The sequence below is a fragment of the Thunnus albacares genome, chromosome 13 (genome assembly GCF_914725855.1).
Source record: "Thunnus albacares chromosome 13, fThuAlb1.1, whole genome shotgun sequence".
In the NCBI taxonomy this organism is placed as follows: domain Eukaryota; kingdom Metazoa; phylum Chordata; class Actinopteri; order Scombriformes; family Scombridae; genus Thunnus; species Thunnus albacares.
Window position 1 is genome coordinate 12,538,096 of NC_058118.1, and position 14,744 is coordinate 12,552,839.

Sequence of the window (14,744 nt, forward strand, 5' to 3'; positions counted from 1 at the left end):
ATTGTAATTACTGCGACTTAAGTCTGTGAATGAATGAGTGACAGTCAGTTACGGAGGCGTTCTCATAAACTTGTAAGCATACCTTCACTCCTTAAAAGTCGCCTTAAGGGTAAAGTACACTTGTAGAATTTGCCGCTGTGACCCACCTGCATACACTGTGATGTGAGGGGGAAACAGATTATTTAAGTAGACCTTGTTGTTTTACAGTTACAACCTACTACTGATCAGATTTTACTGAGACGAGCTCAGCAAGGAGAGAAAGGAATTAAATTTTAATAGCTTAAGTTTTTCTTTTTAAACTTTAGCCTAATAGTGCACATTTCTCAAGAGGAATATCTGCATACCATGGAGGAGGCACTCAACGGCACCATTGATCCAGCTTGTTTACAAGAGCCCCCGCTGGCTATTGATGTGATAAAGCGTAAGTGACCTATTATTACATCTTGATTACTGATAATGTTTCAACTAGGCCAAGTTAATGGCATTAATGGTTCACTCAGCATTTTCCTGTGCGAGTCTCATGTATCATATAACACTGGCTTCTTCTTTGATCGTTTATTTGTGTGTGATTTTTCATATAAAGTGCCTCAAATTGTTTACTGCTTGATGAAATCATCTAAACTCCCCCCTCTCTCTCCCTCTCTGTTTTAAATCAGAGCTAGATGTGTTTGGATTTTGCCTGTACGCCATGCTCACCCTCATGTCCTGCATCTCCCTGCTGCTCTACCTGGAGCAGTGCATTTACATTTATAGAAAACTACCCTATTCCAGGAAAACGACCATCATTTGGATAAATGGTGCAGCACCAGTAAGCGCTTGGACCTGTTTTTCACTCTTTTTGTGTATTTATTTTAAGAGCTCTGGCACAAGACCCTTTGAAACACAACATCAAATCTGACAAAAAGACAAATCATGCTGCGATGAAAGGAGCTGTTAAAAATTAGTCAATGAAAGTCATTAAGATTCATCTGGGGAACTGCATGCATAAAACTCTCTCTTTTTCTGTGAGGTTAACCTCAAGGTTATGACAGTCACTTAGATATTAGAGGAGAGAATATTATAGTCTACAGTTGATGGTTCACTGTCAGCTGACACTGGACAGACACCTGCAACAGAGACACAGAGGCAGCTGTCGGTGTGATAGAAGTTTCCGAGCAACTACTGAAATGTTGAAGTTGCTGCGCCAAAATGTGCCAATAAAAATCATAAAATCTTTAAAAAGAAAACTCTCAGTAAATTGGCAGCCATGATGATGATAATATGGTAAACAGAATTAAGTTTGTTTAAGTGATGTATTTAATTATTGTAAATTTCAGCATCATATTTAAACTCCAAATTAATTCAGATTAGAGCACTATAATTGTAAGTCAAACAAGTGTTTCTTCCATGTGAAGAAAGGCAGAGATGATCTATTTATGACATGTACGACAGGTCTGGACCACTTGTAAATTTCGTTCATACTAAAGAGAAAGATCTAAGTATGAGAAAATTGATGAATGCCACAAATAAATCACTCGTACATTCATCTTCATTCTTGCCCAATCCATCCAGAAATTGTCAGGATATTTCACTCATCGACTGTGACTAGACATGTTTTTATGTCCTTTATCCTATTTCTCTGTTTCAGGTCATTGCCACCATGTCCTGTTTTGGGATGTGGGTCCCGAGGGCAGTCATGTTCACAGACATGACATCTAACTGGTATGATTTCTTGCATCTGCACCTAAAATCATTACACAAGGCAGTTCCTCCGTTCCTTGAGCTTTTCTCATACAATAGAGGGTTTCTTTCATTGATCTATCTAAAAAGCTGAAATATGATATGTTTTTTTTTAATCCATATTCTAAGATAAATGATGATGAGATCAATTGTATTACCTGGTCATTATTATTTCTATCGAACTGTCCTCATGTTTGACATATCAGCTTAGTTATAATGGAAATCTATATCTTTCGTTCTTTTATTTTCCCCAATATAGTTTTATATAATTCTATTTAGTTCTTGTTAAGGTAACCAATGACCTACTTCTAGCTACAGACAGAGGTGACTGCTCGATTTTAGTCCTTTTAGACTTAAGTTCCACATTTGACACTGTCAACCACAGTATCCTCCTAAATTGCCTAGAGAACTGGGTGGGCATCAAAGGCCCGGCTCTTACTTTATTACGATCATACCTCCTCAATAGAACTTTTTCTGTCGCTCTGGGTAACTCCACCTCCACAATAGCGCAGTTGAACCATGGGGTCCCTCAAGGCTCAGTTCTTGGCCCCCTTCTGTTCTCCATATACATGCTGCCCCTTGGCCAGCTTATTCAGAATCATGATGTGCTGTATCATTTTTATGCTGATGACACACAGTTATACTTACCATTAACACCCTCGGATCCAAGCATGCTAGTCAAACTTAAATCGTGCCTCTCTGACATTAAATCCTGGATGTCCCAGAAATTTCTTAAATTTGATGACGACAAATCTGAGGTCATTCTATTCGGTCTCCCAAATTCTGTCAGCTCTTTTGGAGCAAAGCTTGCCAATCTGTCAAAGAACTTTACACAGGCTGCTAGGAATCTGGGGGTAATATTTGACTCCAACCTCTGTTTTGAGATTCAAGTCAAAAATGTTGTCAAGTTGTATTTCTACCAGTTGAAAATCATCTTTAAAATTAGGTCATTTTTATCTTTTGCTGATCTTCAAAAAACTATACATGCTTTTATATATTCTCAACTCGACTACTGCAACGCACTTTATTCAGGTATCAGCCAGGGCTCCCTTCACCCTCTCCAGCTGGTCCAAAATGCTGCTGCTCATCTCATTACTGGGACAAAAAGGTATGAGCACATCACCCCTGTGCTTGCCTCCCTATACTGGCTCCCAGTTAGCTTTTGTATTGATTTTTAAATTTTATTATGCGCCTTTAAGGCATTAAATGGCCTTGCTCCCAGTTACATATCTGCATTATTGAACTGGTATGTGCCACCTCGACCCTGAAGATCCGCAGCTGGAGCCCTGTTGGTCACTCCCAGGTCACAGCTTGTGACAAAGGGTGATCCGGCTTTTGCTGTCAGAGCCCCCACTCTCTGGAACTCCTTGCCCACTTAACTCTGACACACTAGTCTCTAGCTTTTAAAACTCGTCTTAAAATTTTTTTCTTTGTGAAAGCTTTTGGAATGTTTGATATGTTTTAATTACTGCTTTTACATCTATTAATTGATGTTATTTTTTATTTTATTTTACTCCTGTGCAGTCTATTGTCCTATTATTACTATTATTGTGGACCTTCTATCGTTACTCTGTGCTTCTGCCTCTTTGCTTATTTTATCTGCCTTGTTGGTTTTATTTTTCTTTTGTAAAGCACTTTGTAACATTGTTAAGAAAAGTGCTATATAAATAAAATTTATTATTATTATTATTATAACACAACTTACTCTGTAACTACAGAGGACAATGTGAGAACAGTTTGTTTAAAATTTTACTTGCCTCAAAACATGGAAGAACAAACTAAATGAACTACACAGTTTGCAATCAGAAGAGTATATGAACCATATATATGCGTTCTGATTCATACCTCATGTTTTATCTTTAGCTATATTTATATTAGCTATAGCTATATATTTATTTCCTGGGATGAAAGGAGACCGTGCACAGAGCTGAAAAAAGGGTAAGCTCGCACCTTGAGGAGCTGTAATGCCGGACGAAAACAAAGGCCAGGGAGAAGACTTTCAACATTTTAATGACTTCAAAATTGTCAACATGTGTTTACACACAAGTGAGTGACATCTTTGGTGGGTGAATTCTGTCTGCCGATGGCAGGTGGAGCCAAGATGCCATAAATGAGCATCAAGTGATGAAGTTTGCTGGTGAGGTGAATGACAGCTGAGACAGCCTTTAGAGGCAGACAGCATCCATGACAACACACTGTCCCCTGGACCTTTGTTCCAAAGTAAACGCACAGATATACCCCGAGCAATGTATTTTGCCTGTTTGGTGGTAATAAGGTCATTTTGAAATAAAATTACATCAGATTTATTAAGTGCTGCAGAAGTCATCACATCTTCCCTGAAACGTCTAGATTTTTACTCAGTTTTATGGTCATACTGTACCCTGTAATAACATAACAGGTACCTATTAGTTAAATAATAACTAAAGTATTAATTCTCTCTAAATTCTTCCCAAATTTCCAGATTGCTCAGTAGGTCGTACATACTCTGTAATAATAGAATAGGTACCCGGTAGTTAAACAATAACTACAGTATAAGTAATCTGTAAGTTCCTGAATTGTTAACCCCTTATTCCATAAGTTCACATCTTGTTCCCCTGTACCTACATGTATGTATTGGTACGTACTGTAACACCGTTAGTACAAAAGATTACACCGTAACTGTGGAGTAATCACACTGTACTTTGCTTGTAATCTAAAGCGTTACCGGTTGGACAAATCGTCCCAAATCCTACAGTCCTGTTTCCTTTAGTGATATACTGCCCTTGACCCCCCATACATACTTACTGTAAGACGTTGAGGATACAGCATCAGCTAAATGCCTTCAGAGTAAACATAATAAAAGCTAAGGCAATTTACAGCCTTGTATTAATTAGCTGGAGATTACTGTGTAGTTTAACTACTGGATGAATCATTACACACACAAGGATCAAAGATCATGCCACATCTCCAAAGAGTGTGGGCTTAACTTTAATAAAATGTAGGACATCTTTATAGGATTCTGCAACCTCCAGTGGTACTGTAAATGATGTGTGCTCTCTGATTCATGTGATTTGTGTACAGTAGATAATGTACTGTACAACATGTAGCAGCTCGGTCAAAATCCATTAACAAGGGCTGTTTTTGGTTTGCCCTCACGTGTCAAGAATAGTTGTGTTTTATGTAATAAATAAAGGAAATTTTAAGTGTGACATTTTGTTTCACTAACCCTAACCCTAACCCCTAACCCTAGTCTAACATTACAAACAGTGACAGTGAAGTTCAGTAATCCATGATTTTTGAGAATTGCTACATATCTATTCTCTATAAACAGGCCTACTGTAAGTCACTTGTCTTTCTCTCTGTAGTTATTTTGCAGTCGTGGTGTACAAGATGTTGGTGCTGTTAATCGATGAGTTGGGGGGCAGCAACGTTTTTCTGGAGCGGTTTACTGGTGAAACCTTTAAGATCAGCACAGGACCCTGCTGCTGCTGCTGTGTCTGTTTACCACGCGTGCCCATGTCATGGTATTTTCCCTTTTATACTTGTTTATACAGAACAGTCTCTAATAAGCTCTAGAGATTTTCTTTACTGCCAGTACATTGAGATATCTAATGTAGTGAAATAACACTATTGCTTATATTCTTTATACACTCTTTCCATGCTGTTTTGGCACATCATGGTTGTTTCTAATGTGGATCTTTTTTGGATTGAATCATTCAGGAAAATGTTATTCTTGCTAAAGTTTGGTGCCCTTCAGTATGCAATCCTAAAGACAGTGCTCTCTATCCTCGCCATAATACTGTGGACAAATGGCAACTTTGATCTCGCTGATGTAAGTTTTTGGAAAGCTCGTCTACACATTGAATTGTACTGAAAAAGAACTGAGAATGGCCTGAAATGTAAATATTTCTTTGCTCCTTTTTCAGCTAGAAATCACTGGTGCAGCCATATGGATAAACCCATTCATTGGCATCCTCACTATCATCTCTCTTTGGCCTGTTGCCATCATTTTCATGAACACAAACAGCTCTCTACGCAGCATCAATATTGTACCCAAGTATGCCATGTACCAAGTGAGTCCACACAACCAATTCAATATGTATACTATTAAAGGTGCAATAAATGACAATGAGCCTCACTAGTTGTCAGTAAACAACCATTTGCTATGTAAAGATAATAGTGGAGTAATGGCAACCTGAGCAGTGAATGAAGTCACACTCCCTCTGTGTGTGTTGTTACCCAAGCTTCTCTGTTCTTTGTTTTGGTAGCTGCACCAGTTGTGCATGCGTGTTAGTGCATGTGAGCATGCATGTTAGAGCATGTGAGTCCCTCCATGTCCTCCATGTGCATTTCCACGATGGCGGCCGCATCACGAACTTTCTCAAATGACAGCTAAACAGTACTCTAAAATACATTTCTTTAAACATTTGAGGCGAGAAATAGGCAATGCAGTAACAGAATCTTGATCCATATTTAATCAGCACTGCCTAGTTTGACAGTTTGATCTGAGTTTCGTGAGCTGTCAGCTTTCTTTTTTTCCCCCAACTTTATTGAGTAAATGACACACACGGTTGTTTTGGTCTGAGATGTTAGTACTATAGTGTGACATCTAGTGGCTGAATGTTGTTTATTGCAACTTTAATGCTCTGTCAGTTGCAATCTGAAAAAGATATCTGGATACATTTTGTATTTATCTTGTATTTCTTCACCTGGCATAGGGAAAATCTCTCTGTGTACTTGTATTACTAACTAAAAAAAAACACAAAAGAAACATTAACATTAAAAACAGCAACACAAGCTGCTTTGTCATGCATTTTTAAATCAATACGTTGCTTGAACATACATTTTGTCTCATAGATGTAAACAAAGGAAACTAAAACTAAGAGGGTTACCTTTCTTCTTGATTGCTTTATGGCTGAAAATGATAAGAACTCTGCGGCACAATTCATCTTACTTTGTTACTTTTTGCACGCTTTTTTCAAGTTCTTACAGTTTTCATAATACCAAAGTCTCCTAACAAATATTGATATTTAGAGATGCTACTCAATACGCCTGTATACATAAGCATGTAACTGATCAAGTAATGGTTTTCTCCTCAGCTAATACTTGTATTGAGTCAGTTACAGACTTCAATAATTAACATCCTGGCCTTGGATGGAACCATCGCCTGTGCGCCTCCCTTCTCCTCCCAGGCTCGTGGATCCAGTAAGAAACACCTCTGAACATCTATCTGCATCTTCTGTTGATGTGTGTGATGTGAAATAATCCATCTGCAACCCTGATTTTCCTCTCTTTCTCTGCCCTGCAGTGCTAAGTCAGCAGATGATGATCATGGAGATGTTCATCATCACTCTGATCACTCGGTTTTTGTACCGTCGTACATATGACACACTTCCTTCTGAGGCACATGACAACAACCAGAACGCCAAGGTTGCCTTGCAGGCTTCTCTTGTGGAGCACGATGTCTAAAAAAAGAAGAAAGAATGGGAAAGAGTGGAAGTAAATGCTGCTCTTTATATGATGCATCAGATCATCAAATTGTCAAACTTGTTGGAGAGTCTGATAAACTATCACTATCTGTACGGTATCTGTATCAGTACTATCTGCATGGCTAGATGCCAGTAGGGATGAGTGAGAATATTTTTTCATTTGAGTGAACTGACTTTTAAAGTTTTACCTTAAACAAGAATAATTAAAGACATTTGGGGATACAGTGCTTCTTTTCAGCCTGTAACTAGGATCTGAGTGAGATGAATAGAGCCTTCTTACAAAATACAGAGGTGTAACAGCATACTGATGTATGACACAGAGATATACGACATAGAGAGGTTGAAAGGTTGAAAAATGTGGAAAAAGTGGTCATTTGTACTGGTATTATGCAGGTTTGTGAATATTTGTGTTATGGTTCTGTCCTAGTCTGGCACAGTAACGGTGACCTTGGCTGAGGTGTTTAACATGTTGATGTGAGGCCAACAATCACATTTGATGTATTTTGTAGTGAAGTGAGCAGTAAACACTGACACAGTATTCAGTTGGTTATTTATTAATGTATACATTACAGTGCCCAGGTTGCATGTATTAACCTATACTGAGGATCCACCAAAACATGAAAACATTTGTTAAAAAAGGATTTTTTTGTTCACTGAGCAGCATGTACAGATAAGTGTTTGTAAAAGTTTTATGAAGCCAACTTAAATCTGTTATATTTCTATATGTCTGTTATATTTGTCTTCTATAACTGTGTACAAGTTAAATGTATGTCTCTTAACACAACCTAGAAGAACAGACAGATTTATTCAAAGCTTGCTGACACACTTACACAGACTTGTGCTCAGTGAATGTGGATGAGACAGCAACTTTATTTTCAGACTCAGTACATTTTGCAGCCATCTATGGCCAAACTGTGCCACATGTTGTTTTTTAAGTGACCACAAGAGGCCCTGCTTGTTCCACCTGAAAACCTCATTTATTAATCTGATAATAAAGAACAACCAGTCTCCTCTCCTTGACTCACATGACTAATTTATAAAAGAAAAAACCCACGAACTTTCATACACATCAATGGGACTTTACAGATGTTATAGGAAATAAGAGTTATATTGGCAATTGTTGGTCAGGCCAAAAGTAAAATTTTAATGCTCATTATTTGTTTGAAGTTCAACCTGAACATGCTGCATCTTGAAGATTCACAAACGTTAGAGGTTTTGGGTTAAACTTTTACAAGTCCATATTTTGAACAGAGTAATTAAATTTAAGTCATTTATTAATGCCAAGCAAGTAGAATATGATTATGAACATCTATTAACAATATGCACATGATTCACACTTAACTAAATACAGACTAACTTCTCAAGTAATGTGTATATGGTATATTTGTATAAACTGGAAATTAAGATTCCCAGTCATGTTTTGTCAAGCACCTGAAAGAGTGTGAAAATAAATAATTGCTTGAGCACTGTGTAGATTAGAGGATTGCATTTGACGTTAGAGTAACAAGAGTTATATTTTCCAAAAATCATATGTCAATGCTAGAACTCTAAGAAACACTCAAATTAACATTTAGACATAATAATATTGACAATATCAAACAATAAGAGATATCATATTAACACAGCCATACTCCATACAGTTTCTTTTTTTTTTTCCAGACACCACAGGCTGCATCTTTCCTCTTAAATGAAATCTTTTCATTCATCTACAATTATGTAATCATCCTCAATGGTTTGATTGTCTTCAGGTCTGATGGTGACTCTGTTAAGATGTTCAAAGGGTCACGCCCTCCCACAAGATTGATCGTTTTTAATTTGTTTTAATGAAGAAACATCAACATTTCTGCATCATCGGAAGCATTACATTTGTTTTTCATATGTTCTCTAAAAGATGTTAATACTATGCCTTTTAAATTCATATGCAGCATAGTGAATACATTTAATGAGGAAAACACAAACAGACATATAGGTCAATATGCTAATTATCTCCAAAACTTGATTGCACTTAGCTATGTATAGAACAGCAATCTTTAACTTTTTTTACAGACTAGAGGGACTGACTGTAGGCTGCTGGGACACCGTAGATATGAAGAGGACCAGTTTATTTAGAGTAAAAGCAAATCTGTCCCATTAACAGATTATTAGGCTGCATATAGAGGTGCATTGCATTAATCTGGATCAGATGTTTATATAAAGCCAGATCACTTGGAATTCAAATTTTGGCCTTGTTAATGGAGTATTTGTCTTTGCTGTTTATGTAAACAGAGTCATCAGACAGAGAGGAAGAGAAAGCTGTGTTCAGGGTGGGTTGATCACAGCCCCTGGCTCTGCATTGCTGACGAAAGCTGCTTAGCTCCTCAGTTGCTATGGCAACCAGGGAGAGCAGCCAGACAAAAACGAGGCAAAGGGGAGGGGCTTTCAAGGGAGAAATAGAGGAGAAAGGGCTGAATGGGAAAGATAGACAGAGGGAGGGATACAGACAGCCGATAAAGAAACGCACTGAGAGCAACAGAGGTAAAGCAAGACTACAGAGGGAGATAAAGATAAGGTCTGGATATAAATGCTCCATCCACTGGCTGGGGAATAATAACTGCAGCAAGTGACGGGAGGATACAGAGAACGTGGGAAACGGAGAGAAGATGGATGTACAAACGGAGAACATGGACCCCCCGCCTTGTGAATCCCAGCCAAGTGGAAAAATCAGAAAAGGATTCAAGCTGTTTGGCAAACGCAAGCCAGGTAACATCTTTTCTATTCGAAGCAAAGGGGATGGAAACAACAAGTCACCTGTTAACAGGAGCAAAAACCTTGATGGATTATCAGAGACTGCTGCACCAGATTCGGAGCAGGAGCTTGACAAGGAAAAGGGACAGGAGGTGAGTCACGGAGAGAGTGAGCAGGCAGAGGAGGAGCCGCTTGGTGACGATGGCGTTCTAGCTGCCGCCCCTGCTCGCACCTCCATTTCTTCAGCATGCTCAGCCAAGTCCCTAAGCTTCCTTTCGTTACTGAGGGGTGGCCGGAGAGGAGGGGGGGACCGCCGAGTCCACACTGTGTCCCAACCAGTGGGTCGGCAACGTCGTGGACTGAAGGGTCTCTTTGGCAATGTTAAGTTCCGCTCAAAAGATAAGGAGGACAAGGAGGAAGCCCCTCCAAGCCCGCTTCTCATGTCATCCCGAGCCAACAGCGTGGAAATCATCAAAGAGGACCTCACCCTCACCCCCAAATCCCAGCCTCGCTCTCTAGACAGCCCCGAGACAGAGAGCTGTGCCAAGAGCTTAACATCACAGGACAGCTCAGCAACATCCCCATCAAAGACGATAACTCCCCAGAAGACGGCAGGCAATGTGAGTAGAACTAATGAGCATGCGCCGCCTTTACTCACCCCTGAACCACCCTTGATACCTGGTGAGAAGAGCCTGAGCTCCTTGCTGGCAGACATCTCCTCTCTCCTGACCTTTGACTCGATCTCAGGGGGTGGAGACATCATGGCTGATGTGGAGGCAGAGTGGGGCAAAGCCAGCAGTGCCATCGGTAGTGTGGTGACTGAAGTCACGCCATCATCCACATCTCTCTTCTCCAAACCCACCGTCTCATCTCCAGTGACTTATGCCTCTGTCAGCACTTCATCTGTGGCAAAACCCACTCCTGTAGCTTTCCCCACAACAGCCCCAACCTCTCTCACAAAGATAACTTCAACCTCTTCTCCCATTGCCAAGCCGAGCACTATCATCACTACTTTGACCAAATCTTCCACTTTGACTACTCCCTCAGTCAAATCAAGCTCAGACTCTACTCCAGCTTCTGGACCTTCTACCAGCATTACAATAAAATCAACTCCTACAGCCACAGCAACAACAAAACCTTTAACTACTCCTGTAACGTTAACAAGCCTTTCAGCTCCAATAATGTCTTCTCCTTCTACAAGTCAATCCACACCAAGCTCCACTTCTGCTACTACAACAGCTCCTCCGAACACCCCGGCCACAGTGGTCAAGGCTCCCTCAATTAGTCCAACTCTTACCTCTACAGCTAGCAAACTGGCTTCACAGATTGCAGCTCCTCCTCAAACTATTGCTTCAGTAAGTAAACCTAGCCCTGAAGCTACCCGTCTTCTTGCTTCAGCTAAACCTCCACCAGTAACCCATAGCCCTCCCACCCCTGTTTCTTTTACCCAACCTCCACCTGCTAAATTGGATTCAGGTAGCAGCTTGAAACTGCAAACCTCCTCTTCCAGCAAACCTCTCCAAAGTTCAGCTGCAGGAGAAGTTAAAGCCCCAGTGACAGTATCACCAGCCCTTACTGTTACAACCAAACCCTCCTCTCCTGCACCAGTTTTCTCCACCACGATGACAAAGGTTACCCCATCAACTCCAACCCCAGGCTCGATATCTACGACCCTTTCCAAACCTACATCTATGGACTTAAATAAGACCCTTCCCCCCGTTGCAGTTGTTCCAGATCTTTGTCCCCCCCCTACCCAGACTGGCATAACTTCAACTAAGACCAAACCCAGCCCTGCGTCTGTCCCAACTCCATTTTCAACTTCTTTAGATAAGATTCCTCCCATGACTAAACCTACTCCTGCATCAGTCTCCCTAGAGAAGATGCCCCCTGCTCCCATGCCAACTCCAGCCCCTACCACTCATGCTGTTGTTTCTACAGCACCCCCAACACCCCCAGCTCCAGGTCAGATCCCAGTCTCTCAAACTAAAGCCCCTCCTGCTCCTGCTCAAATCCCAATTTCTGTTTCTAAGGAACCTCCTGTTCCTGCTCAAATCCCAATTTCTGTTTCTAAGGAACCTCCTGTTCCTGCTCAAATGCAAGTTTCTCAAACTAAAGCCCCTCCTGCCCTTCCTCAAATACCAGTTTCTTTGTCTAAAGACCCTCCTGCCCCTGCCCGTATCCCGGTTTCTGTATCTACCAACCCTCCAGCCCCTGCTCGTATCCCAGTTTCTGTATCCACACACCCTCCTGCCCCTGCTTGTATCCCAGTTTCTGTATCCACAGATCCTCCTGCCCCTGCTCCTATCCCAATTTCTGTATCTACAGACCCTCCTGCCCCTGCTCATATCCCAGGTTCAGTATCTAAAGACCCTCCTGCCCCTGTTCATATCCCAGATTCTGTATCTAAAGACCCTCCTGCCCCTGTTCGTATCCCAGGTCCTGTATCTAAAGACCCTCCTGCCCCTGTTCATATCCCAGGTCCTGTATCTAAAGACCCTCCTGCCCCTGTTCGTATCCCAGATTCTGTATCTAAAGACCCTCCCGCCCCTGTTCATATCCCAGGTCCTGTATCTAAAGACCCTCCTGCCCCTGCTTGTATCCCCATTTCTGTATCCACGGATCCTCCTGCCCCTGCTCGTATCCCAGTTTCTGTCTCTAAAGACCCTCCTGCCCCAGCTCATTTCCAAGTTTCTGTGTCTACAGACCCTCCTGCCCCTGCTCGTACCCCAGTTTCTGTGTCTGCAGACCCTCCTGCCCCTGCTCGTATCTCAGTTTCTGTGTCTGCAGACCCTCCTGCCCCTGCTCGTATCCCAGTTTCTGTGTCTAAAGACCCTCCTGCCCCTGCTCGTATACCAGTTTCTGTGTCTACAGACCCTCCTGCCCCTGCTCGTATCCCAGTTTCTGTGTCTACAGACCCTCCTGCCCCTGCTCGTATCCCAGTTCCTGTATCTAAAGACCCTCCTGCCCCTGCTTGTATCCCAGTTTCTGTATCAAAAGACTCTCCTGCTCCTGTTCAGATCCCTGTTTCTCAATCTAAAGCCCCCCCTGCCCCTTGCCCTGTCACTTCTCCTCCTTCTATCCCTGCAACTTTGCCAAGTGAAGCCCCAGCCTCTGCTAAGATGAGAGGAAGTGGACAGGCATCAGTGGATGGGCAATTGGCCTGTCTGAGTAGCACAGATGCGCAGAGGGCCCAGACAGTGCCCTCCAAAACGGAGGAACTGCAAAATGAGTCACGAACAAGCCTCCAGGGCCCCTCCAGCGAAAGGAGGACACCACCAGTAAAGGCATCAGGACTTAGCAAAATACCTGTAGTTGGAGGAGGCAGAGGAGGAAAGCTACCTGTCCGGGAAAGCCGACATGTTGATGATGAAGCAAGCAGGGACCCACCTCCTCCTGTGCTAGAAGAAGAGAGGCCCCATTTCAACTCACATGATGCAGGGAGCAAAGATAAAATCAGTCATGTTGAGGCTAATGTGCCCACCTCAAAACACACCCAGGAGGAGAGTCAGCCGCCTCACCAGCCGAAAGTCCTCACCAGTTTACCGCGTGACTCAAAGATTCCTGTGAAGCATGGCGCACAGTCTCACACTGCCTCTCACATCCCTCAAGCTAAAGAACCCCCTCGCACCAAGATACCCGTGTCCAAGGTTCCTGTCCGCAGGGTTGGTAATAAACCAGCTGCTGGTGGCAGCACCCAGATAAGAAAATAAAGCAATGGACTGAATCAATCAACAATTCAGATTATGGCTTTGACTGCAACTTTTTTCAACTACAATACAACTACATGACCATCGTTTTTTAATTCATACTTCTATACTGTAATTCTTGGCTCGTCTCTCTGTCATCTCTCGGCTTCACTACACCATAAATGACAGTAACAGAGACAAGGAGGCTGACAGCACTCAAGCACAAAACATCTCCACAGGGAGCCAAAGCAACAAGCTTGGCTCTTTGGTGCTGAGCCAACTGGACAATGGACATGCACTCAGGAAAGGTTCGGGGTCACACCTGAACACACAGCAGCATCGGTAACTAAGGATAAGCAAGATAAAAGGTCTTCTGGGAACACAGTCATACACACAACATGGGCGAGTGCCTTTTTAAGGGTGCTTTTCCTACAGACTCAGAATTTATTCAGTGTTTTCTACAGTACTTTTAACTTTTGTTACTCCCACTTTTTGTAGGAACCGTCAAAACTTCTTGTCTTTCTTTCCAGCAAGTCTCTTTGATAATAACTAGTCCCTTTACCTTTTGTTTATGTCAGCAGAAGAACGGCAGGAGCTCTATAAATAAATGCAACAACCAAATTTACATTCCACACCTATCTCTGGATGTATGTAGCAGAAAACGTGCCATTAATTTTTGCACAAGATTGTTGAACTGTACAGCGCCTGTGTGTCCGCCTGCTCGTATGTAACATGATCAGATCTCACTGTGAACTACTGTAGGGGAGAGACTGTGGTTTCGAAGGAGGAATGGAAATAACTCCTTCCCATGAAATGGACAGTGGGCAGCAGCCATTATCAATGGCCCTGCGGATGTTTGAGTAAGACAGAGAGGATGCTGAGATGAGATCTCCAGCTCGTACACCGGCACTTCCTTACCCTTATCCCACTTATACTCAGATGAGAACACTATCTCTGTGTATAGCCTCATCTATATTGTTCTGTTTCCTATTTAATCAATAAAATCATATGAACACTTAGCAAGATGAGATCTGTTTTAGTGTTGGACTATATCCTGTTTTCCATATTTGTGTTAATGCAACCAATTTAAAGCTGTTTACATACAGATAAGAAGTATGAGCACACATAAGAGGATTTACTGGTCCTA

At 41.8% G+C, this 14,744-nt stretch overlaps 2 protein-coding genes across 2 annotated transcripts; both read left to right on the top strand.

Annotated features, from left to right (window-relative positions):
* The first annotated feature begins 62 nt into the window (after nucleotides 1–62).
* Nucleotides 63–8,200, top strand: LOC122996160 (organic solute transporter subunit alpha-like). The gene is made up of 8 exons (XM_044371742.1): nucleotides 63–421; nucleotides 657–808; nucleotides 1,628–1,701; nucleotides 5,064–5,222; nucleotides 5,419–5,530; nucleotides 5,625–5,771; nucleotides 6,798–6,903; nucleotides 7,007–8,200. Exons 1-8 carry the CDS (start codon nucleotides 346–348, stop codon nucleotides 7,165–7,167), a joined length of 987 nt encoding a protein of 328 aa, XP_044227677.1. The 5' UTR covers nucleotides 63–345; the 3' UTR covers nucleotides 7,168–8,200.
* A 926-nt stretch (nucleotides 8,201–9,126) lies between these two features.
* si:ch211-244c8.4 (proline-rich protein 36) lies at nucleotides 9,127–14,616 on the top strand. The gene has a single exon (XM_044371741.1). It carries the CDS (start codon nucleotides 9,827–9,829, stop codon nucleotides 13,619–13,621), a length of 3,795 nt encoding a protein of 1,264 aa, XP_044227676.1. The 5' UTR covers nucleotides 9,127–9,826; the 3' UTR covers nucleotides 13,622–14,616.
* Nucleotides 14,617–14,744: the final 128 nt, after the last annotated feature.

What these genes read in the sequence shown, in the direction of transcription:
- LOC122996160 (XM_044371742.1), top strand. Translation starts at nt 346, where the DNA reads ATGGAGGAGGCACTCAACGGCACCATTGATCCAGCTTGTTTACAAGAG. An exon ending in CCACGCGTGCCCATGTCATG is followed by an intron (nt 5,223 to 5,418) that starts GTATTTTCCCTT and finishes TGAATCATTCAG; the next exon opens with GAAAATGTTATTCTTGCTAA. An exon ending in CTCCCAGGCTCGTGGATCCA is followed by an intron (nt 6,904 to 7,006) that starts GTAAGAAACACC and finishes TCTGCCCTGCAG; the next exon opens with TGCTAAGTCAGCAGATGATG.
- si:ch211-244c8.4 (XM_044371741.1), top strand. Translation starts at nt 9,827, where the DNA reads ATGGATGTACAAACGGAGAACATGGACCCCCCGCCTTGTGAATCCCAG.